We start from the raw sequence: 25,171 nt of genomic DNA, 5'->3' as shown, positions 1-25,171 counted from the left end.
CCGCACCAGAAATTCCTAAGCCTAATCTGCAAGGTGTGCACATAGTCTAACACTGGGCAGGTACATTTATTAGGGCAGATGGGGTCTAGAGGCAGCACCGCATCATCTGCGGAGAACACCTCTGACCCTAGGCCGGATACAGTACAGCAGGATACTGTAGGATCACTTATGCCGGCAGCTGCTGTCCCCAGCATGTCTGATGCTGGCAGGAATGACAATGCGGTTGCTGTAACTCCTGCAGTGCCACAAGGTTTATCTTCTCCTTTGCTCTAGGATCCAAATAGAGTCATGGAGCCATATAGGCGTAGGCGCCGGTGTTCCAGTTCATCCTCATCAGAGTCACCTCACCTTTATAGTCGGCGCAGACACCGCTCCTCACACCGACGCAGCAGGCGTTCCTCGGAGGTCTAGATCTCACAGGAGGGGTTCGTAGGTCACGGTCCTCAAGGTGGCGCTCTCCGTCATCATCGGAGTGTACGAGCGCATCGGCGAGTCCCGACTACCGGCATCGTTCTCGAGGCGAAAGACGAGAGCCAGAAACAGCAGCCAGGGCATCAAGTCTGGCGGGACCTGTGGAGTCATCCAGGGCTTCCAGCCTGGCCATCACCCACCCATCTGTTGATCCAGGTGCTGGAGTTCCTTCTTCGGTCGGAGTCCCTCCTCCTGTGGCAGATATGCAATTTTTTTATTGCAGGGAGCGATAGTAATTCGGATTTCTTGTCTGCCTTGAGAGCTCTAATAGTTCAATACTCAGTACCAAAGGGTGTTCAGCATGTAAATCCAAGCAATCCGGAAAAGAAGAGTGATCCACAGCTAGCGGATATATTTAAAGATTCCCTTTATTGTGGTATTAACACTCTAGGGTCTCATTTGGATATTGAGACTAGAGAAAAAATATGGTCTAACAAATATGTGGATATCTGGTCCTTAATATTGGTGGATCAGCATGCGGTGGACAAGGAGATGAGAAGTGAATGACAGACCTTTTGACAGGAGCAGACAAAAGGTTGCCAAGACAATGAACAATTGGTTACAAGCTTTCTTGGTTTTGGGTTGCATCATGGGCCAGCAGCATCCGGAACGATGTTCTGAGTTATTCATTATTAGGACATGATTTACTCATCGTACAAGGCCCATGGCAGGTCTGCCTGGTGGCGTTACAATGAGGAATTCCAGAGGCGGCTGGCTCTGCAGTCGGAAATCGGGTGGGGGGTGAAGGCAACCGAGGTATGGATTAGATTAATGTTATCACAGAAACAGCCCCCCTTTCTATCAGCGGCCACTAGCCAATTCTCAGCAACAGCAGGTCATAGCTCAGTGTTTGTGCGGAGTCCAGGAGCCTGCTGGTTATTCAACGAGGGACATTGCCGTTTCTTTGGATTGTGTAAATATAAGCATGAATGCCATGCAGATCACAGAAAAAAAAATGAATGCTCTGCCTGCGGTGGTGCCCACCCCGCATCCCGCTGCCCCAGACCCATGGGAAAATTACCAGCCAAGCCCTCTGGCAACGAAAGTAGGGAACCCAAGGAAACCGGTGAGCATAGCCGCGATGGACCCTTGGTTAGACCGATATCCTTACAAAGTCGCAGCGGACCAACTTCGTTTTGTTTTTTTGTACCGGTTTTTTATTCCGTTCACATTTCACAGTTTTCCCTCTTTTGCGCTCAATTTGAAGTCGGCCCATGACAACCCTGAAGTCCATCGGGAAAAGATTGGAAAAGAAGTGAGGTTGGGGCAAATTGCGGGCCCGTTCACATCCCCTCCATTTTGGAACTTTAGAGTCTCCCCATTAGGTTTAGTTCCGAAAAAGGACTCCGGTTCATTTCTTCTTATCCACCATTTATCCTACCCTAAGGGATTAATTGTATTCAGTTCACCCAAATCTTTTTTTTTTTTCAATTTCTTTAGTTTAGCAAACATGACATGACCACAACTCGGCCATGAGAAAACACATCACCAGGAGAAACTTACAAAAAAGCAATAATCTACAGTTGTAAAGAAAAATAAGTGAATGCATCAGTAACACACAACACATGAAAGCTGATTGAGTAGGTGTGGGGCAATGCACTTTCTACAATTAACAAAATAGCCAGATGGGCTGAAAAGCGTGAAGTAGGAGAGAAGAGAATAAGCAGGAAAAATTAGAAAAGGAGGGAAGAGAGGAAAAAGAAGAAAAAAAAACGGAATTATCCAGTACAAGTCAACAGCAAAGTGATTACTGTCTGAGCGCTGCTTTAGCTAGCGATGTATGAGAGCTATAATAGATGTGACCAGTATTCTAGAGAATCTTGGAAGACCAACCAGTGATACCAAGTCTTGGTTGAGGAGATTGTTCAAGAGGTCAAGTCTTACATCCTCATAATCTCATTGAACTTCCCAGCCTAAAGACAGGTTAAAATGAGCTTGTGAATTCTCAGGCATGTTATGTCTGTGAACAATCCATGAGCATCCCATGGATCCATGGATCCCATCCCATAAGCATACGTACGCAAGTGAAACTATCACTCTCTCGTCTGTAAAAGACACAGTCCATGTTGCTTCTGTGACTTGGCCCATTGACTTACATTGCTCAGTGTGCATTCCTTCATTAACGTGGATATCACACCAACCAAATATTAATAGTTCATCATTATCAACTTCATGCTTCATCACATTCATAACCTGAAGCGAGAACGACTAAATCTTGTTCTCTGAGCACTGTCTTCCAAAAATAATACCAATATTTATTTTAACATGTGACTTTATTTTTCAGTACTTCAACTTATCAATAACAGGTAAAAAATGTGAAACATTTGGTAAATGGATGCATGGCTCCCACAAGAATCACAAAGTAGTCCACGAGAGTCCACCATGGTTCACTCACTTTTAGCTGTAATATAATGACCATTAAGAGCACAATCCTTGAGAATTAATTTAACACTTTGCTTATATTGTTAGCCGTTTCAACTGCTTTCTCGCCGCCGACTTAACATCTTTATTTTTCAGACTATAAATAAATGGGTTTAAGACGGGAACGGCCGCGGTGTTAAATAAGGAAAAAAGTTTGTTGGAATCCAAAGTGTCTGTAGAGCTTGGTCGCAGATATTGACAGACGAGACTTACATAGAGGATAATGACCACCGTGAGGTGTGAAGAACATGTGTAGAAGGCCTTACGTCTCCCCGAGCTGGAACGTATCCTAAGGATGGTGACAATAATGAAGACATAGGAGATAAAGGTAAGAAGGAAAGGGGTAAAACTTACAAGGAACAGCCCTTCAATAAAAATAATGAGCCTCAGAAGAGTAGTGTCACTACAAGACAGCTTCATGATTGGCAAAATATCACAGAAATAGTGGTTAATCACATTGGACTTGTAGCAGGAAAAGCGAGATATGGCTAACATGTGAGGTATGACCTCCACAAAACCCAACGCCCAACAGACTGAGGATAAAAGAACACAGATCCTACGGTTCATAATCATGTGATAGTGCAAGGGATTACATATGGCCACATATCGGTCATAACTCATGGCTGTGAGTATCAACAGCTCATTGCAGGTCAAAGAAGAAAAGATGTACATTTGTGACATACAGTTGGTGAAGGACACAGTTTTATCTCCAGACATATAGGACAGTAGTATTTTATGTAGGGTTATCGTCAAGCAAAACACATCCAGAAAGGATAAGTTTCCCAAAAAGAAGTACATGGGAGTGTGAAGATGAGTCTCCAGGCAGACCAGCAGGAGAAGGGTCATATTTCCAGTTACTGTTATGAGATATAAGATCAGAACAAGGAGGAAAACCAAGGCCTGCAGCTCAGGGACCTGCGAAATCCCCAGAATGATAAAATATGTGAAGGGGGTTTGATTATGAAAACCCACATTTCCAAGGCTGTTTGAATTCTGGAAAAGATAAGATGAAAAAATTATACTAAAAAAATATATTTTTAATATATGGCTGTGTGAGATACAGTGCAGAGAAACCACTAAGTAGTAACCTGTGCAGTAACAAACTATGAGGCATCGGAGGAGTAGGTTAAGCCACATTATATGGTCCACCCTGAACAAACCAAGACAAGTCGTAATTCAACCTTCAATGCTCTCCAAAGAGGCACTTTGGCTTAGAGGTTACACTCTCAGGAGGTAAGTAAGAAAAGTTTTACTTGCAAAGAAGCACATTTAGCATATTTAGTCGGTTCCCTGAAAAATGCCTACAGGAAAATTGCCCAAATGAAAAATGCCCACAGGAAAATTGCCCACACGGAAAACTGTCCACACGGAAAATTGCCCACATGGAAAATTGCCCACACGGAAAATTCCCCACACAGAAAATTCCCCACACGGAAAATTCCCCACACGGAAAATTCCCCATACGGAAAATTGCCCACACGGAAAATTGCCCACATGGAAAATTGCCCACATGGAAACACTCTCAGGAGGTAAGTAAGAAAAGTTTTACTTGCAAAGAAGCACATTTAGCATATTTAGTCTATAGCATAGATCAGCTCCACATTAGTAACTTCCCTTTAAAGGCCGCAACGATTTACAGATGCCTATACTATCTATTACAATGATATTTACAAGCCCAACTCAGGATATAAAACTTGGCACACACTAAAAGCTGATGTGTAGAAATTTAATGTAATCCGGAAGAAGTAATTACATACCATAAACAGATAGGCCTTCCTCAGTGTGCTATAATTAAAGCAAAATTCAAATAAGGATCAGAAAAATGGATAAAAAGACAGAAATAAAGTATATACAACATAGTTAAAAAAATAAACTTTCTGGTGACCCTACTAGCCAAATTCAGGGCCTTATTAAAACTATTTTGTCTAGATTCACCGAAATAGGGGTATTAGACATGAGAACCTGTGACTTTTTTCACTAAAAAACACCCTATGACACCCATCCTCTATATACTCCCTAAAATACATAAAAATCTGGAAAATCCACCTGGCAGACCGATTGTAGCATCCACCGGGTCCATTTTATCACATATCTCCATTTACCTGGAGAGGATTCTTACACCACTCATTAATCAAACAACTTCTTTTCTCCTTGATACAGGAGCTCTTCTTAGCATCATTAAAAATCTCGGACTTGTTCCAAGGGAGGCTTTCCTTGTATCCTTCGATATCAAGGATTTATATACATCAATACCACACAAACAGGGCAAACAATCAGTATGACGCCTCCTTACCTCCTGGACCCTGACCAAATTGACCTATGCTGTGACCTACTCTCATTGGTCCTCACAAAGAACTTCTTTCTTTTCGAAGACACATTACCTACAGACGAAGGGCACAACAATGGGCTTTAATGTCACACCTCCCTCCTACACTAACTGTTATATGACAGACTACGAGGAGAGTAAGATATACACCAGTGACCTCTTCGACTTCAATGTACTGATGTGGAAGAAATACATTGATGATATTTTCTGTATCTCGGGTAGTACACTTGTGTCCCTTGATAGCTTATTCCCCTTCCTCAGATCTTCATGGCCAGGACTTGATTTCACTATGACATGTGACACACAACAAGTCAATTTTCTGGATACCCTGGTCATGAAGGATAGTGAGGGCTTTCTCACAACTGACCTGTATACCAAGCCTTTGGATCGTAACAGTCTGTTACATTACCATAGTTTTCACCCAATTAGGATGAAAAATTCCATCTCTAAATCCCAACTACAAATGGTTAATAGAATTGTCTACAATCCAACTCTTCATCAACATAGAACCGAGGAAATGAGATCCAAGTTCCTTGAAAGAGGTTATCCGTCTCACATCTTGGATGTATCCACTCCACCGACAACCTCTTCACGGATAAAAGCTACGAACCGCATTCCATTCTTACACAATTACCACCCGTTTGCGTACATCATTCATAAAACTATTAGATGACATTGGCATAGTTTATAGACCGCTCACTCTAACATTAAGGAATTTAAAGAGCCCTTCCTTCCTTATTTTAGGAGAGGACGCAATCTACGTGATTCATTGATTAAAGCGGATATAGGCTCCTCACGACCAACATATACACAACTTTTTTTACAGAATCCAAAAGCATTACATAGCGTTACAGTCTCTCCATGGATATCGCAGTACCATTTCTTTGAAATGCATAGAATACACACAGTGGAACGCAATGGTCACTTCCAGTTAGGTGGAACGCTAATCCTCCACCTCCGGTCACTGGAACGCATAACGTCACATCCGATATGTCACTTCTGGTTCCACATTACATCACCCTCTGTCTATGGCACTATTTAATGGGCAACACGGGCTATATGTATGTACTGTTCCATATAGTTCACAACAACATTTGGTGTATTTATTTATTTTGTTTAATGATGAAGGTACGCTCTCTTGCCATTGTTTTTTTTTTCCATTCTTTGACCCAATTTTTTAATACGTTGTATATACTTTATTTCTGTTTTTTTATCCGTTTTTCTGAACCTTATTTGAATTTAGCTTTAATTATAGTACACTGAGGAAGGTCTATCTGACCGAAACGTTTGTTTATTGTATGTAACTACTTCTTCTGGATTACATTACATTTCTACACTTCAGCATTTGATGTGTGCCAAGTTTTCTACACAAGTTTGTACTGTTTTGGAAACTACTTGTGCACCATCTCTCAGCTGTGCTAACATTTTCTCATTACAACTCAGGATATAGTCACATAAGGCCTTTTAGGCTACTTTCACACTAGCGTTTTTTTAAATCCGTCACAATGCGTCGTTTTGCAGAAAAAACGCATCCTGCAAAAGTGCTTGCAGGATGCGTTTTTTCCCCATAGACTTCTATTGACGACGCATTTGCGACGGATCGGCACACTTCGCATCTGTCTTGCGACGGATGCGTCGTGCTTTGGCGGACCGTCGGGAGAAAAAAACCCTACATGTAACGTTTTTTTCTCCCGACGGACCGCTTTTTCCGTCCGCGCATGCGCGGCCGGAACTCCGCCCCACCTCCCCGCACCTTACAATGGGGCAGCGGATGCGCCGGAAAAATGCATCCGCTGCCTCCATTGTGCAATGCAGCAAACGCTAGCGTCGGAATCTCTCCCCGACGCAATGCGACGGGGAGATTCCGACGCTAGTGTGAAAGGAGCCTAATTCACGTTAGTGGCTCCATTGGGGCTTCTGTTTAAAGACCTGAAAATGTGATTCAGGCGTATTCATCAACAGGACCGTTGACTTTTAAGTATATGGAGTCACTTTGTGCCTATCTGACCTCACTTTCTACAGTGTCCACCTTTTTGAGGTGGACCCAAAAGCACAGTTGACCTCACTATTCTGCCTGCTTAAAAAAAGGCAGACATAGACTACGCTAAGGTCAGACAGAGCACAAAGTGACTCCGTCTGCTTCATTAGAGTAAGTCGATATGTTGGCGTCTGGACACCGATTTTCAGGTTTTCAAACGAAAACCCAGATAGAGCCACTGACATGTAATATGATCATATCCTCATAGAGCCGTGTGCCAAAATCCTCTCTTATTCATACAGTGCATGAAATAAATATTAGATCTCTTGCTGATTTTGTAAGTTTGCCCACTGACAAAGACATGAACAGTCTATAATTTTACGGGTAGGTTAATTCTAACATTGAGAGATAGAATGTCAAAAATAAAATCCAGAAAATCACATTGTATAAATTCTATAAATGTATTTGGGTAATTCCATGTCAAGTGGACCAGTGGTCCCCACTCGACCTTCTCCGATTTTGCTGAAAATTTATAAGGATTTACATGTATGTTTGAAAAGAGGTTCTGTAAATTTTTAGGGCCAGATCTCAAATACATTGGGCACTGTTGACTTTTCACTGGAGGTTCCACCAAGCCTGCGGCTTCAGCTAAGTGGATTTTGCAAACTTTGGCACATAGCCATTAGAGTTCTATACTGGCTATGATGCTGAAATTTGGCATACTAGCTCAACTTTTGGTGCTAAATACGATAAAATTATTACCGGCTATGACAAAACAATATTTCGGCCGCAATTTTGTGTCAAAGTAGCTTGAAAAACGCGTCGCATAAAATTTATGCCGAACTTTGCCCATATATAACTCAAGACCAAAAACCAATAGTAACTGGTGCTTTGCCCACCAAACATATACATGACTTTGCATTGCTGCAATATCACGGTCAAAGCATATGTATTTGTGGAAATATTCACACCCACATATGATGAAAAACGTAAAAAACCCGAATTTTACCTATTTTTAGGTCAAATTTCTCAAAAAGGGTACCCCTAAAATATATTAATTATGATATCATTAGAAAGAGCACATTTTTCTCTACAAGCATCATTGCTTGTTTTTTTGGAGTCTCCCAGTTTAAGAAATGAAAAATGCCACTGAACATGATGTTATTTATTAATACGCAATGAATGGTAACTGCACTATTCAAACCCTTGCGTTGGTCCATGGTGGTTATACCACAACAAATTCCCTAAGAATTGGTATTATAATCCTATTAAGAATTGTAATAATGCTGTCTTTCGAGAATTGGCAGCCCCATCGCCTTGGAGCCATGGCCGATAGCCGTGCAAGGCGAGCCTCGGGCGGTCTCTTTATCGCAGGTTCTGAAGCCTGAGGGTGGGTGTCTTTGCCTAGGATCCCAAGCCTAATAATAATAATAATAAATTTTATGCATCCTCATGGACCACCTAGCTTCTTTCACTGGCCTGTGAGAAATGATACATGCTGGATTCCCGAGCAGTCAATCATTGCAATAATTCCAGCACCAGCTGCAACAGCAATGGGCCGACAATACAGCTTCTCTGAACCGATTATGTTGCAAATTCAGCAACAATTCCAGACCACTTAGACTGAACATTATGGCTTGGGAACCAACAAAAGATACCCAATATTAGGCTTGGGATCCTAGGCAAAGACACCCGCCCTCAGGCTTCGGAACCTGCGATAAAGAGACCGCCAAGGCTCGCCTTGCACGGCTATCGGCCGAAAGACAGCATTATTACAATTCTTAATAGGATTATAATACCAATTCTTAGGGAATTGGTTGTGGTATAACCACCATGGACCAACGCAAGGGTTTGAATAGTGCAGTTACCATTCATTGCGTATTAATAAATAACATCATGTTCAGTGGCATTTTTTATTTCTTAAACTGGGAGACTCCAAAAAAACAAGCAATGATGCTTGTAGAGAAAAATGTGCTCTTTCTAATGATATCAGAATTAATATATTTTAGGGGTACCCTTTTTGAGAAATTTGACCTAAAAATAGGTAAAATTCGGGTTTTTTACGTTTTTCATCATATGTGGGTGTGAATATTTCCACAAATACATATGCTTTGACCGTGATATTGCAGCAATACAAAGTCATGTAGATGTTTGGTGTACAGGGCAAAGCACCAGTTACTATTGGTTTTTGGTCTTGAGTTATATATATGGGCAAAGTTCGGCATAAATTTTATGCGACGCGTTTTTCAAGCTACTTTGACACAAAATTGCGGCCGAAATATTGTTTTGTCATAGCCGGTAATAATTTTATCATATTTAGCACCAAAAGTTGAGCTAGTATGCCAAATTTCAGCATCATAGCCAGTATAGAACTCTAATGGCTATGTGCCAAAGTTTGCAAAATCCACTTAGCTGAAGCCGCAGGCTTGGTGGAACCTCCAGTGAAAGGTCAACAGTGCCCAATGTATTTGAAATCTGGCCCTAAAAATTTACAGAACCTCTTTTTAAACATACATGTAAATCCTTATAAATTTTCAACAAAATCGGAGAAGGTCGAGTGGGGACGATTTTTAAAACTGGTCCACTTGATGTGGAATGACCCATTTGCATTTTGCACTGAGAAAAAGTATTTGATCCCCTACCAACCATTAAGAGTTCTGGCTCCTACAAACCAGTTAGACGCACCTAATCAACTCATTACCTGCATTAAAGACAGCTGTCTTACATAGTCACCTTTATAAAAGACTCCTGTCCACAGACCCAATTAATTAGTCAGACTCTAACCTCTACAACATGGGCAAGACCAAATAGCTTTATAAGGATGTTATGGACAAGATCATAGACCTGCACAAAGCTGGAATGGGCTACAAAACCATAAGTAAGACACCGGATGAGAAGGAGACAACTGTTGGTGCAATAGTAAGAAAATGGAAGAAATACAAAATGAAGGTTTAAAATCCTGCTGTGCCGGCAAGGTGCTCCTGCTCAAGAAGGCACATGTGCAGGCCTGTCTGAAGTTTGCCAATGAACACCTGGATGATTCTGTGAGTGATTGGGAGAAGGTGCTGTGCTCAGATGAGACAAAAATTGAGCTCTTTGGCATTAACTCAACTTGCCATGTTTGGAGGAAGAGAAATGCTGCCCATGACCCAAAGAACACCATCCCCACTGTCAAGCATGGAGGTGGAAATATTATGTTTTGGGGTGTTTATCTGCTAAGTGCACAGGATTACTTCACCGCATCAATGGGAGAATGGATGGAGCCATGTACCATAAAATCCTGAGTGTCAACCTCCTTCCCTCTGCCAGGACATTAAAAATGGGTCATGGCTGGGTCTTCCAACAAGACAATGACCCAAAACATACAGCCAAGGCAACAAAAGAGTGGCTCAAAAAGAAGTACATTAAGGTCATGGAGTGGCCTAACCAGTCTCCAGACCTTCATCCCATAGAAAACTTATGGAGGGAGTTGAAGCTCCGAGTTGCCAAGCGACAGACTCAAAATCTTAATGATTCAGAGATGATCTGCAAAGAGGAGTGGACCAAAATTCCTCCTGACATGTGCGCAAACCTCATCATCAACTACAAAAACGTCTGACTGCTGGACTTGCCAACAAGGGTTTTGCCACCAAGTATTAAGTTTTGTTTGCCAGAGGGATCAAATACTTATTTCTCACTGCAAAATGCAAATATATTTACATAATTTATACAATGTGATTTTCTGGATTTTATTTTTGATATTCTATCTCTCAATGTCAAAATTAGCCTACCCTTAAAATTATAGACTGTTTATGTCTTTGTCAGTGGGCAAATTTACAAAATCCCCAAGGGTTTAAATACTTATTTCCCCCACTGTACATTTCACACTACACGCTGTGATGCTAGTGTCCGCATAATAACCTTGCATCACAGCAATGCTTTCCCTAGTAGAGGACCCAAGACGATATCCCCCAGCAATAAGGTGTCAGGGTTCATTTTACCCAGGCACTGTGTCACCGATATAACAGGAGGCTACCTGTTATGAAAGGCAATTCAGTATCACAATGGACAAGGAGGTCAGAGCACACACAGTGATCTGACAATAACCTAAAATAATAGAACGAGCTCTGAGACGTGGGAACTCTGCAGACCGCAATCCCTGATCCTCTCCAAACACAACTAGAGGCAGCCATGGATTGCGCCTAACGCTCCCTATGCAACTCGGCACAGCCTGAGAAACTAACTAGCCTGAAGATAGAAAAATAAGCCTACCTTGCCTCAGAGAAATACCCCAAAGGAAAAGGCAGCCCCCCACATATAATGACTGTGAGTAAGATGAAAAGACAAACGTAGGGATGAAATAGATTCAGCAAAGTGAGGCCCGATATTCTAGACAGAACGAGGATAGGAAAGATAACTTTGCGGTCTACACAAAACCCTAAAGAAAACCACGCAAAGGGGGCAAAAAGACCCTCCGTACCGAACTAACGGCACGGAGGTACACCCTTTGCGTCCCAGAGCTTCCAGCAAAACAAATAGACAAGCTGGACAGAAAAAATAGCAACAAATAGCAAAGAAGCACTTAGCTATGCAGAGCAGCAGGCCACAGGAATGATCCAGAGAAACACAAGTCCAACACTGGAACATTGACAGGAAGCATGAATCAAAGCATTAGGTGGGGTTAAGTAGAGAAGCACCTAACGACCTCACCAGATCACCTGAGGGAGGAAACTCAGAAGCAGCAGTACCAGTTTCCTCCACAAACGAAAGCTCCCAGAGAGAATCAGCCGAATTACCACTTGTGACCACAGGAGAGAGCTCTGCCACAGAATTCACAACAGTACCCCCCCCTTGAGGAGGGGTCACCGAACCCTCACCAGAGCCCCCAGGCTGACCAGGATGAGCCACATGAAAGGCACGAACAAGATCGGGAGCATGGACATCAGAGGCAAAAACCCAGGAATTATCCTCCTGAGCATAACCCTTCCATTTAACCAGATACTGGAGTTTCCGTCTTGAAACACGAGAATCCAAAATCTTCTCCACAATATACTCCAATTCCCCCTCCACCAAAACCGGGGCAGGAGGGTCAACAGATGGAACCATAGGTGCCACGTATCTCCGCAACAATGACCTATGGAAGACGTTATGTATGAAAAAAGAATCTGGGAGGGTCAGACGAAAAGACACAGGATTAATAACCTCAGAAATCCTATAAGGACCAATGAAACGAGGTTTAAACTTCGGAGAGGAAACCTTCATAGGAATATGACGAGAAGATAACCAAACCAGATCCCCAACACGAAGTCGGGGACCCACACGGCGTCTGCGATTAGCGAAACGTTGAGCCTTCTCCTGGGACAAGGTCAAATTGTCCACTACATGAGTCCAAATCTGCTGCAACCTGTCCACCACAGTATCCACACCAGGACAGTCCGAAGACTCAACCTGTCCTGAAGAGAAACGAGGATGGAACCCAGAATTGCAGAAAAATGGCGAAACCAAGGTAGCCGAGCTGGCCCGATTATTAAGGGCGAACTCAGCCAAAGGCAAAAAGGACACCCAGTCATCCTGATCGGCAGAAACAAAGCATCTCAGATAGGTTTCCAAGGTCTGATTGGTTCGTTCGGTCTGGCCATTAGTCTGAGGATGAAAAGCCGAGGAAAAAGACAAGTCAATGCCCATCCTACCACAAAAGGCTCGCCAAAACCTCGAAACAAACTGGGAACCTCTGTCAGAAACGATATTCTCTGGAATGCCATGCAAATGAATCACATGCTGGAAGAACAATGGCACCAAATCAGAGGAGGAAGGCAACTTGGACAAGGGTACCAGATGGACCATCTTAGAAAAGCGATCACAGACCACCCAAATGACTGACATCTTTTGAGAGACGGGAAGATCTGAAATAAAATCCATAGAGATATGTGTCCAAGGTCTCTTCGGGACCGGCAAGGGGAAAAGCAACCCACTGGCACGAGAACAGCAGGGCTTAGCCCTAGCACAAATCCCACAGGACTGAACAAAAGTACGCACATCCCGCGACAGAGATGGCCACCAAAAGGATCTAGCCACTAACTCTCTGGTACCAAAGATTCCAGGATGACCAGCCAACACCGAACAATGAACCTCAGAGATCACTTTATTTGTCCAACTATCCCGGACAAACAGTTTCTCCGCTGGACAACGATCAGGTTTATTAGCCTGAAATTTTTGCAGCACCCGCCGCAAATCAGGGGAGATGGCAGACACAATTACTCCTTCCTTGAGGATACCCGCCGGCTCAGATAAACCCGGAGAGTCGGGCACAAAACTCCTAGACAGAGCATCCGCCTTCACATTTTTAGAGCCCGGAAGGTACGAAATCACAAAGTCAAAACGGGCGAAAAACAGTGACCAACGCGCCTGTCTAGGATTCAAACGCTTAGCAGACTTGAGATAAGTCAAGTTCTTATGATCAGTCAATACCACCACGCGATGCTTAGCTCCTTCAAGCCAATGACGCCACTCCTCGAATGCCCACTTCATGGCCAGCAACTCTCGGTTGCCCACATCATAATTCCGCTCAGCAGGCGAAAACTTCCTGGAAAAAAAAGCGCATGGTTTCATCACTGAACAATCAGAACCTCTCTGCGACAAAACAGCCCCTGCTCCAATCTCAGAAGCATCAACCTCGACCTGGAACGGAAGAGAAACATCTGGTTGACACAACACAGGGGCAGAAGAAAAACGACGCTTCAACTCTTGAAAAGCTTCCACAGCAGCAGAAGACCAATTGACCAAATCAGCACCCTTCTTGGTCAAATCGGTCAATGGTTTGGCAATACTAGAAAAATTGCAGATGAAGTGACGATAAAAATTAGCAAAGCCCAGGAACTTTTGCAGACTTTTCAGAGATGTCGGCTGAGTCCAATCATGGATGGCTTGGACCTTAACAGGATCCATCTCGATAGTAGAAGGGGAAAAGATGAACCCCAAAAATGAAACTTTCTGCACACCAAAGAGACACTTTGATCCCTTCACAAACAAAGAATTAGCACGCAGGACCTGAAAAACCGTTCTGACCTGTTTCACATGAGACTCCCAATCATCCGAGAAGATCAAAATGTCATCCAAGTACACAATCAGGAATTTATCCAGGTACTCTCGGAAGATGTCATGCATAAAGGACTGAAACACTGATGGAGCATTGGCAAGTCCGAATGGCATCACTAGATACTCAAAATGACCCTCGGGCGTATTAAATGCAGTTTTCCATTCATCGCCTCACCTGATTCGCACCAGATTATACGCACCACGAAGATCAATCTTGGTGAACCAACTAGCCCCCTTTATCCGAGCAAACAAATCAGATAACAAAGGCAAGGGGTACTGAAATTTAACAGTGATCTTATTAAGAAGGCGATAATCTATACAAGGTCTCAGCGAACCATCCTTTTTGGCTACAAAAAAGAACCCTGCTCCTAATGGCGACGATGACGGGCGAATATGCCCCTTCTCCAGGGATTCCTTCACATAACTGCGCATAGCACAATCACAATCCCTATGCGGAGGTAGGGCATCTGACTTGGGCTCATCAAATACATCCCGGTAATCAGACAAGAACTCAGGAACCTCAGAAGGGGTGGATGACGAAATTGACAAAAATGGAACATCACCATGTACCCCCTGACATCCCCAGCTGGACACCGACATGGATTTCCAATCCAATACTGGATTATGGGCTTGTAGCCATGGCAACCCCAACACAACCACATCATGCAGATTATGCAACACCAGAAAGCGAATAACCTCTTGATGTGCAGGAGCCATGCACATGGTCAGCTGGGTCCAGTATTGAGGCTTATTCTTGGCCAAAGGCATAGCATCAATTCCTCTCAATGGAATAGGACACTGCAAGGGCTCCAAGAAAAACCCACAACGCTTAGCATATTCCAAGTCCATCAAATTCAGAGCAGCGCCTGAATCCACAAACGCCATGACAGAATATGATGACAAAGAGCAGATCAAGTAACGGACAGAAGAAATTTTGACTGTACCGTACCAATGGTGGCAGACCTAGCGAACCGCTTAGTGCGCTTAGGACAATCAGAGATAGCATGAGTGGAATCACCACAGTAGAAACACAGCCCATTCAGACGTCTGTGTTCTTGCCGTTCAACTCTGGTCAAAGTCCTATCGCACTGCATAGGCTCAGGTTTAAGCTCAGGTAATACCGCCAAATGGTGCACAGATTTACGCTCACGCAAGCGTCGACCGATCTGAATAGCCAAAGACATAGACTCATTCAAACCAGCAGGCATAGGAAATCCCACCATGACATCCTTAAGGGCTTCAGAGAGACCCTTTCTGAACATAGCTGCCAGCGCAGATTCATTCCATTGAGTGAGCACTGACCATTTTCTAAATTTCTGGCAATATACCTCTATCTCATCCTGACCCTGACAAAGAGTCAGCAAATTCTTCTCCGCCTGATCCACTGAATTAGGCTCATCGTACAGCAATCCGAGCGCCAGGAAAAATGCATTGATATTACTTAATGCAGGATCTCCTGGCGCAAGAGAAAATGCCCAGTCCTGAGGGTCGCCGCGCAAAAAAGAAATAATAATCAAAACCTGTTGAACTGGATCACCAGAGGAACAAGGTTTCAAGGCCAGAAATAACTTACAATTATTTTTGAAACTCAGAAACTTAGTTCTATCTCCAAAAAACAAATCAGGAATAGGAATTCTTGGTTCTAACATAGATTTCTGATCAATAGTGTCTTGAATCTTTTGTACTCTTGCCGAGAGCTGATCCACAAATGAAGACAGACTTCTAATGTCCATCGCTACACCTGTGTACTGAACCACCCAAATGTCTAGGGGAAAAAAAAGACAAAACACAATGCCAAGAAAAAAAAATTGTCTCAGAACTTCTTTTTTCCCTCTATTGAGAATCATTAGTACTTTTGGCTTCCTGTACTGTTATGAAAGGCAATTCAGTATCACAATGGACATGGAGGTCAGAGCACACACAGTGATCTGACAATAACCCAAAATAATAGAACGAGCTCTGAGACGTGGGAACTCTGCAGACCGCAATCCCTGATCCTCTCCAAACACAACTAGAGGCAGCCGTGGATTGCGCCTAACGCTCCCTATGCAACTCGGCACAGCCTGAGAAACTAACTAGCCTGAAGATAGAAAAATAAGCCTACCTTGCCTCAGAGAAATACCCCAAAGGAAAAGGCAGCCCCCCACATATAATGACTGTGAGTAAGATGAAAAGACAAACGTAGGGATGAAATAGATTCAGCAAAGTGAGGCCCGATATTCTAGACAGAACGAGGATAGGAAAGATAACTTTGCGGTCTACACAAAACCCTAAAGAAAACCACACAAAGGGGGCAAAAAGACCCTCCGTACCGAACTAACGGCACGGAGGTACACCCTTTGCGTCCCAGAGCTTCCAGCAAAACAAATAGACAAGCTGGACAGAAAAAATAGCAACAAATAGCAAAGAAGCACTTAGCTATGCAGAGCAGCAGGCCACAGGAATGATCCAGAGAAACACAAGTCCAACACTGGAACATTGACAGGAAGCATGAATCAAAGCATTAGGTGGGGTTAAGTAGAGAAGCACCTAACGACCTCACCAGATCACCTGAGGGAGGAAACTCAGAAGCAGCAGTACCAGTTTCCTCCACAAACGGAAGCTCCCAGAGAGAATCAGCCGAAGTACCACTTGTGACCACAGGAGGGAGCTCTGCCACAGAATTCACAACAGCTACCTAAGCACTAATCCTCTGAACACGAAGGTTACATTAGTAATATTATTTGTGTCTAAAAGAATAGCCACGAAAAAAATCCGGCACACTGTTTTTCCAAACACGGTGAAATTTATTAGAAATGTAAATTTATTTCATTTCGTATTCAAGCAAAATGCGCACAAAAAGGACCAAAAAGGTGCATAAAGTAGGTATCAAGATCGACATGAAGTAGGTATCATATTTAAGGGAAGGAGGAAGGAGGAAACATGGATCGACAGAGAATGGCCACGCGATCACAGGTAGGGAGGTCTCTCCCAGTAACAACATCGTATATAACATCTCTTCCCAGAACCTTTCCTCCACAGATATGACACTTCTTCAAAAAGGTTTAACCTTCTGTCCGGTGCCTCATTTTGACACATTTCAGGTGGATCAGGAATTACATCGATTCTTTAGAACTCTGAGACTTAAAGTACATTTCTCAAATACACCTTTTGAGACTACTCCTGATTTGACAAAAACATCGTCCGGTTTTTCATTGAAATCCCTTGGTCTGCGGACCTCGAGTTCATTTCAACCACCAAAAACCTATCATCCTGTGGAAACTTTTATTGAGGTTGTTAACAGAGACGTTAAAGAAATTTTGGGGTCTATAGATAAAGGTCTTGTTAAGGTTAAAAATAATTTATCAAGGGAAGAATATAGATCACTGATGGATTTAAAGAACAATAGAAATTTTATTATAAAACCTGCTGATAAAGGAGGTGCGATTGTGGTCTTAGATCGAACTTATTATATTAATGAGATTTTGTCGCAATTGAATGATACTAATACCTATATGCCGGTGTCTAACAATCCAACTTTTGAAATTGGGAGACAGATTAGTAATTTAGTATCACATTATTTATCATTAGGTGTCATTGACCAGAAACTGGGGGATTTTCTTATTAACCACCATCCGGTTATTCCAGTGCTGTACACACTGCCAAAAATACATAAAGATCTGCTTAGACCCCCTGGAAGACCTTTAGTGGCGTCCACTAATTCTGTCTTATCACCACTGGCAATCACAGTGGAGAAGATCTTATCTCCATAAAAAAATATGATGCCTACCTCATGTGGATCTTGATACCTACTTTATGTACCTTTTTGGTCCTTTTTGTGCGCATTTTGCTTGAATACGAAATGAAATAAATTTACATTTCTAATAAATGTCACCGTGTTTGGAAAAACAGTGTGCCGGATTTTTTTCGAGACTATTAAGATATTTTTCCTGAGCACCTGTATATAACAGTCTGAGCCACTCCTTATCTGCTCTAAAAGAATAGCCAAATACATATAATTGTATAAAGCATGTAAACAACATATTAAATAACTTCACTAATATTGTACATGCGATTTCTACACTTTACATCTGGACCCTCTGATTTGTCTAAAAATTTTCAAACAACGGCAAAAAGAATAAAGATTAGATAAACTACACATATAAAATCGCTCTGAATCCCGGGGTGGGAATTTGTTTTCACAGATACAAAAATTAAATTAACCATTGCTGTAAAAGGCTCTCCGAGGCAAAGGGCAAGTAAAGTAATACAGGGGTACCGTGTATAACATTTTTACACCGACACATAGGAATTAGCCTTTTGCTTTTGTCAATAGAGGGGTCCCAATTGAGGCACGTATGGTCATGGATGGTCCTAACGACATAATCCACTGGCGGCAGAGTGGGCAGCACGGCGACCTTGCAGCATTGTGGTCCTGGGTTTGCACTCGTACATGGGCAACATCTGCATGTAGTTTGTAGGTTTGTATGTTCTCACTGTGTGGGTTTCCCATGATTTTCTCCTAGATGCCAAAAACATATTGGTAAGTTAACTGTCTGGGATAGGGAAATTATATTATGATATCCAGTTTGGACAGGGACTGGAATAGGAGATGATAAATCATGTGTTGGGCTGCTGTATGGCACATTCACATTTGTGCAGAATTATATTGTTTAGGTACCCTGTGTCCCTGGTTCTATAGGGACAGTATCGATCCTAAGGATTATCTAAGGATAATGAAAATGTTCATTTTTTATTAGGCTATAAAGGAGACTTTTTTCATTTAACCCCTTATTTAGGATGTCGTTGCTGCGGCCGTGTCATGTACTAACAGTATTGGCTGCAGTATAGACACAACCTCTGCATCGTACGAGTGCCCTGTACATTATATATAACATGAGATAGGGCCATGTACGGATCTGACTGCCGCTTCAGTAATAATACGATTATGCCGCGCTCCTTATAATCCGAGCAAATAAAGAAACTAAAATTCCCCACACAATAAGCGCACGGACCATTCCACCATCATACACCAGTGAGCAGCCATAACCTGATCTCACCTACCTGAATGAGTAAATCCATGCTGTACAATCTTGCAGGGAACTTTGATTTTATAATCTTGTACAACAAAGAAATGTCCCGAAAGTATAAAGTCTCCAAGGAACAAAGAATTTTAGAGTTTTGTGCTATTGCGCTGGTGTTGACGATCTTCAACTTGTAAGAAGTCAATAAAGTTGCAAGCAGCAATGAGTTAAAATCGGACGTAGATGTAAGGGTTAATATTAAAGGGACCACTGGGGCAATTTTCTTTTTGTTATTTGAATGCAGTTATTTTACCTACAAATTAGTTTGGGCAACATTTTCTTGGCACCGTTTTCCTTCTGTAGCGTCCATCCTACACTGTGTATTGCTGAATGGAGAACATTTACGTCTAATGTAAATAAAATTCTGGTTGATTTAGTTCATATTAGGTCGGAGTCACACGAGCGTAGAATACGGACGAGTGCGATAAAAAAAATCTCATACCACTCGGACCAGTGTTAATCTATGGGGCAGCTCACATCACCATTTTTTTTTCTCAGGCGTATTCAGCGTGCTGTGATTTTTCGCCTATATCAGCTGAGTCTCGCCAATACAAATCTATGGGCGCGAGAAAAAACTCGCACACCACACGGACCATCAGTGTGACTTGCAAGAAATACGCACACATTTTCCTCATTTCACCCCATTGAGCCATTAAATTCAATGAGGAAAAGCAGTGAGAAATGTAAAGACATACGCATATTGTACGGGTGCCATACAGATACTTAGATGCGAGGAAATCGCATCATCGCATTGAAAAACGGATTACATACGGATCACCATACGGAGAATATTTGTGCGATTCTCGGGCGAGAGAATTGGACCGATTTTTCCTAGGTGTGACGCTGGCCTAACAATGATACCTGTGATGAAATCCGTCTTGTGGTTATTGTTTAATCCTTATTTTCAGTTTTGAGTTAATGATATGCTCGTGCCCTAAGGCGGGGCTGTGGGCGGGGCTTTATGTGGTGCTCTGATTAGCTATTCATAATGTAGACTGCTGACAGGTTACTGCTCCCTCATTGACCTGCCCCTTAGGTTACATAATGAATATTATATGTACATACTGGAAAAAAAACTTCTGCGGGCAGGCACCGACCGTGACACCTGCGCTGCAGCATAATCGCATGTGTAATGTGCATATAATTATTATGGTTGAGGTTATCCTGATATTCAAAAAAATAATAATAATCCATTTGAAAATGGCGCCTGCTGAGCCTGCGCAGTCGCACCTATCGGGGTATTTAGAGGGACGCAGGAATGACCCATTGTCTTGTCGCTAGAAGAAATCAGTGAGTACATGACCCCTAGGGCGTTGTCGTTGTGCCATAGTGGAAACTGCTGCCAGGAAGGGAGGAACGGTCAGAACACTAAAGTAAGTCCTACTGTCCAAACGTGCCATAGTGGAAACTGCTGCCAGGGAGGGAGGAACGGTCAGAACACTAAGGTAAGTCCTACTGTCCAAACGTGCCATAGTGGAAACTGCTGCCTGGGAGGGAGGAGCGGTCAGAACACTAAGGTAAGTCCTACTGTCCAAACGTGCCATAGTGGAAACTGCTGCCAGGGAGGGAGGAACAGTCAGAACACTAAGGTAAGTCTTACTGTCCAAACGTGCCATAGTGGAAACTGCTGCCTGGGAGGGAGGAGCGGTCAGAACACTAAGGTAAGTCCTACTACCAAACGTCTGTCCACAGGTAACAGGGCAGCCAGAGCGCACCAAGAAAATATTCTGCTCCGTTACTGCACCTCCACCAGCAAGACAGGAAGGGTCCATCCACCCACAGATAACAGAGCGGAGTGCACAAAGACAATCTTTCTCTACTATTACTGCCCCTACACCAACCTGACAGAAAGAAGTCATCCATCGAAAGACTTCTGAGGTGCCAGAGTGCGCCAAGGAAACATTCCATGCTACTACTGCACCTCCACCAACCTGACAGGAAGGGGTCATCCATTGTCAAACAGGACAAGGTGATTTTCTGGGTTTGTTTTCTCATTGTGACTCTCATAGTTGTGGTCTACCTATCATGCCAATTACAGGCCTCTCGCATCTTTTTCAGTGGGAGAACTTGCACAATTGGTGGCTGACTAAATACTTTTTTTCCACACTGTATTACTTGTTCGTTTTTTGGCCTCTCATGTGCCTTTTAGCAAACTATACAGTGTGCAAAAGAATTGTAATGTGCACTGCACAAAATCAAAGTGTTTTTTTTTTTAAATGGAAGAAACGCAAGATGACTGTCACTCTTACTGTATACCCCTCCTCACATGTAAAGTTCCATGGAATAAATGGCGCTATAATAATAAATAATAATAATACACAGACATATCTTCAGACATGCAAATTTTATTAAAAAAGAAAAACTGAACTATCACATGGTCATAAGTATTCATACCCTTTGCTCAGTATTGAGTAGAAGCACCTTTTGAGCTAGTACAGCCATGAACTTCTTGGGAATCATGCAACAAGTTTTTCACCTCTGCATTTGGGGATCCTTGGCCATTCTTCCTTGCAGATCCTCTCCAGTTCCGTCAGGTTGGATGGTGAACGTTGGTGGACGCCATTTTCAGGTCTCTCCAGAGAGGCTCAATTGGGTTTAGGTCATTGCTCTGGCTGGGCCGGTCAGGAATGGTCACAGGGTTGTTCTGAAGCCACTCCTTTGTTATTTTAGCTGTGTGCTTAGGGTCATTGTCTTGTTGGAAGCTGAACCTTCGGCCAAGTCTGAGGTCCAGAGAACTCTGGAAGAAATTTTCATCCAGGATATCTCTGTATTTGGCCGCATTCATGTTTTCTTCAATGACAACCAGTCATCCTGTCCCTGCAGCTGAAAAACACCCCTATGCTGCCACCACCATGTTTCACTGTTGGGATTGTATTGGGCAGGTGATGAGCAGTGCCTGGTTTTCTCCACACATACTGCTTAGAATTATCACCAAAAAGGTCTATCTTCGTCTCATCAGACCAGAGAATCTTATTTCTCATAGTCTGGGAGTCCTTTGTGTGTTTTTTTAGCAAACTCTATTTATTATTATTTATTATTATAGCGCCATTTATTCCATGGCGCTTTACATGTGAGGAGGGGTATACATAATAAAAACAAGTACAATAATCTTAAACAATACAACTCACAACTGGTATAGGAGGAGAGAGGACCCTGCCCGCGAGGGCTCACAATCTACAAGGGATGGGTGAGGATACAGTAGATGAGGGTAGAGCTGGTCGTGCAGAGGTTTGGTCGATCGGTGGTTACTGCAGGTTGTAGGCTTGTCGGAAGAGGTAGGTAGGTCTTCAGGTTCTTTTTGAAGGTTTCGATGGTAGGCGAGAGTCTGATATGTTGTGGTAGAGGGTTCCAGAGTAGGGGTGATACGCAAGAGAAATCTTGTATGCGATTGTGGAAAGAGGGGATAAGAGGGGAGTAGAGAAGGAGATCTTGTGAGGATCGGAGGTTGCATGCAGGTAAGTACCGGGAGACGAGGTCACAGATGTATGGAAGAGACAGGTTGTGGATGGCTTTGTATGTCATGGTTAAGGTTTTGTACTGTAGTCTCTGGGCAATGGGGAGCCAGTGAAGGGATTGACAGAGGGGAGAGGCCGGGGAATAGCGGGGGGACAGGTGGATTAGTCGGGCAGCAGAGTTTGGAATAGATTGGAGGGGTGCAAGAGTGTTCGAGGGGAGGCCATAGAGTAGGAGGTTGCAGTAGTCAAGGCGAGAGATGATGAGGGCATGGACTAGGGTTTTTGCAGATCCTTGGTTGAGGAATGTACGGATCCGTGAAATATTTTTGAGTTGAAGTCGGCAGGAAGTGGCCAAGTCTTTGATGCCAAGGGATGAGAGGGTCTGTAGTAATAGGGAATGCTGTGCCACTGTCCACCCATACTGCCCCTTCTCTATACCTCACCCCACACTACCTAGTCTCTGTTCTGTGTCCCCTCACAGTTTTCTTCCCCCATGCTGTCTCTTCACATCATTACCTTCAATAGTCTCCTACCACATTCCCCCCACACTCAATACTGTCTCCTCAAACATCCTACTTCCCCATTCTGTTCCCACACCCATTCACTATACAGTTTCTTCACACATTCTCTCCATACTGTCTTCTAAAATGTCTCCCCCATCTTTCCCCAATTATAATAAATCTTCGGAAGACCACAAAGAGATGCACAAAGACACACACACAGACATGCAGAAGCATGCACACATGTGTGGGCATATACACATTTATACACACGCACAGACATGCAAACACAGATTGGTTGGCATGGCACTGGTTAAGGAACGTGCCACTGACTGAGGTGCCCTCCTTTTCCCTCGAGAAAAAAGGAATATAGTCAGCTTACCGGTCTTAGACGAAATCCCCAGACCTGCCAACGCCCAGCACGGTTCGGGGTGAGCGCCCACAGCAAATGAAGACAAGAGGAGAAATGATCCAGCTGGAGGTGGAGGCAGTTCAGACTTTGTGAGACTTTATTATACAACTAAAGCAATAAAAAATTCTCCCACAAGAAAAATCTTTACATAGCCAACACCTGGCACACCAGTGAGGAGGATCAACGCGTTTCAACTATGAAGTCTTACTCATGATCATGAGTAAGACTTCATAGTTGAAACGCGTTGATCCTCCTCACTGGTGTGCCAGGTGTTGGCTATGTAAAGATTTTTCTTGTGGGAGAATTTTTTATTGCTTTAGTTGTATAATAAAGTCTCACAAAGTCTGAACTGCCTCCACCTCCAGCTGGATCATTTCTCTTCTTGTCTCCTTTTCCCTCCTCCCAGCTGTCCTTGTGGTCCCCTCTCCTTCCCCCCTCCTTGTTATGTTATTTGATATGGTCCGGTTTGTTTTGACCAATGGTAACCTGTTGGGCTAGTTCCCCACCCCGAAACTCCTCTTTCACCTGATATAGGTCAGGGTGAAAGCCTGGTTCCTCCTCTTCCCTTTTGGGTCCCGGAGGTGCTCGTCGTACGCACTGTCTGGCGAAGAGCGAGATGGCTGATCCGCTGCTGGAGATGCTGCGTGCCAGGGCATCACAGGAGGGTGAGCAGTCGGTGCAGGCTCTGATTTCAGGGCTTAGTGCTCATACACCATCTCCTGCTGCTGTAGTTTCGGGAGGCCGGCGGTCCGCAAGGCGCACCCGCCCTGCTGCCTGGCTTAGCCCCAGTCCCATCCGCAATCCCTTACATGCTGCAAATTTATCGCTTGAGCGGCCTCGGGACTGCCGAGTGGGCATGGTTGCTCTGCCCACTTCTGGCCTGACAGCGGTAGCTCCGCACACTTCCAGTTTCGCTGAAGCTCCGCTCATGGTGCTGCCGGACATGCTGGAGCCTGTCACGGCTGTAATCTCCTCGGGCCCCGCTGGCCACTCTCGGTCGCGCCGGGTGGAGTGCTGGGAGGTGCGGTCTGCTGCAGAGTCTGCAATTCTGACCAGTGTCCCTTTATGAGGTAATAACTCAGGAACGCTTCAACGGATCGTAACGGTTCTGAGACAGTTTTTTCGTGACATATTGGGCTTCATGTTAGTGGTAAACTTAGGTCAATAATTTTTGCGTTTATTTGTGAAAAAAATGGAAATTTGGCTAAAATTTTGAAAATTTCGCAATTTTCAAATTTTGAATTTTTATTCTTTTAAACCAGAGAGTTATGTGACACAAAATAGTTAATAAATAACATTTCCCACATGTCTACTTTACATCAGCACAATTTTGGAAACAAAATTTTTTTTTTGCTAGGAAGTTATAAGGGTTAAAATTTGACGAGCGATTTCTCATTTTTACAACGAAATTTACAAAACCATTTTTTTTAGGGACCACCTCACATTTGAAGTCAGATTGAGGGGTCTATAT

General features: G+C 43.4%; 1 protein-coding gene across 1 annotated transcript; it reads right to left on the bottom strand.

Moving 5' to 3' along the window:
- Window positions 1-2,775: 2,775 nt before the first annotated feature.
- Window positions 2,776-24,645, bottom strand: LOC138666179 (olfactory receptor 6C1-like). Its single transcript, XM_069754419.1, has 4 exons — window positions 24,510-24,645; window positions 5,226-5,273; window positions 4,995-5,113; window positions 2,776-3,885 (listed from the first exon to the last, which is right to left on the bottom strand). Exons 1-4 carry the CDS (start codon window positions 24,643-24,645, stop codon window positions 2,929-2,931), a joined length of 1,260 nt encoding a protein of 419 aa, XP_069610520.1. The 3' UTR covers window positions 2,776-2,928.
- Window positions 24,646-25,171: the final 526 nt, after the last annotated feature.

The sequence above is a fragment of the Ranitomeya imitator genome, chromosome 2 (assembly GCF_032444005.1).
Source record: "Ranitomeya imitator isolate aRanImi1 chromosome 2, aRanImi1.pri, whole genome shotgun sequence".
NCBI classification, from domain to species: Eukaryota; Metazoa; Chordata; class Amphibia; order Anura; family Dendrobatidae; genus Ranitomeya; species Ranitomeya imitator.
This window is presented reverse-complemented; position numbering and strand designations above follow the sequence as displayed.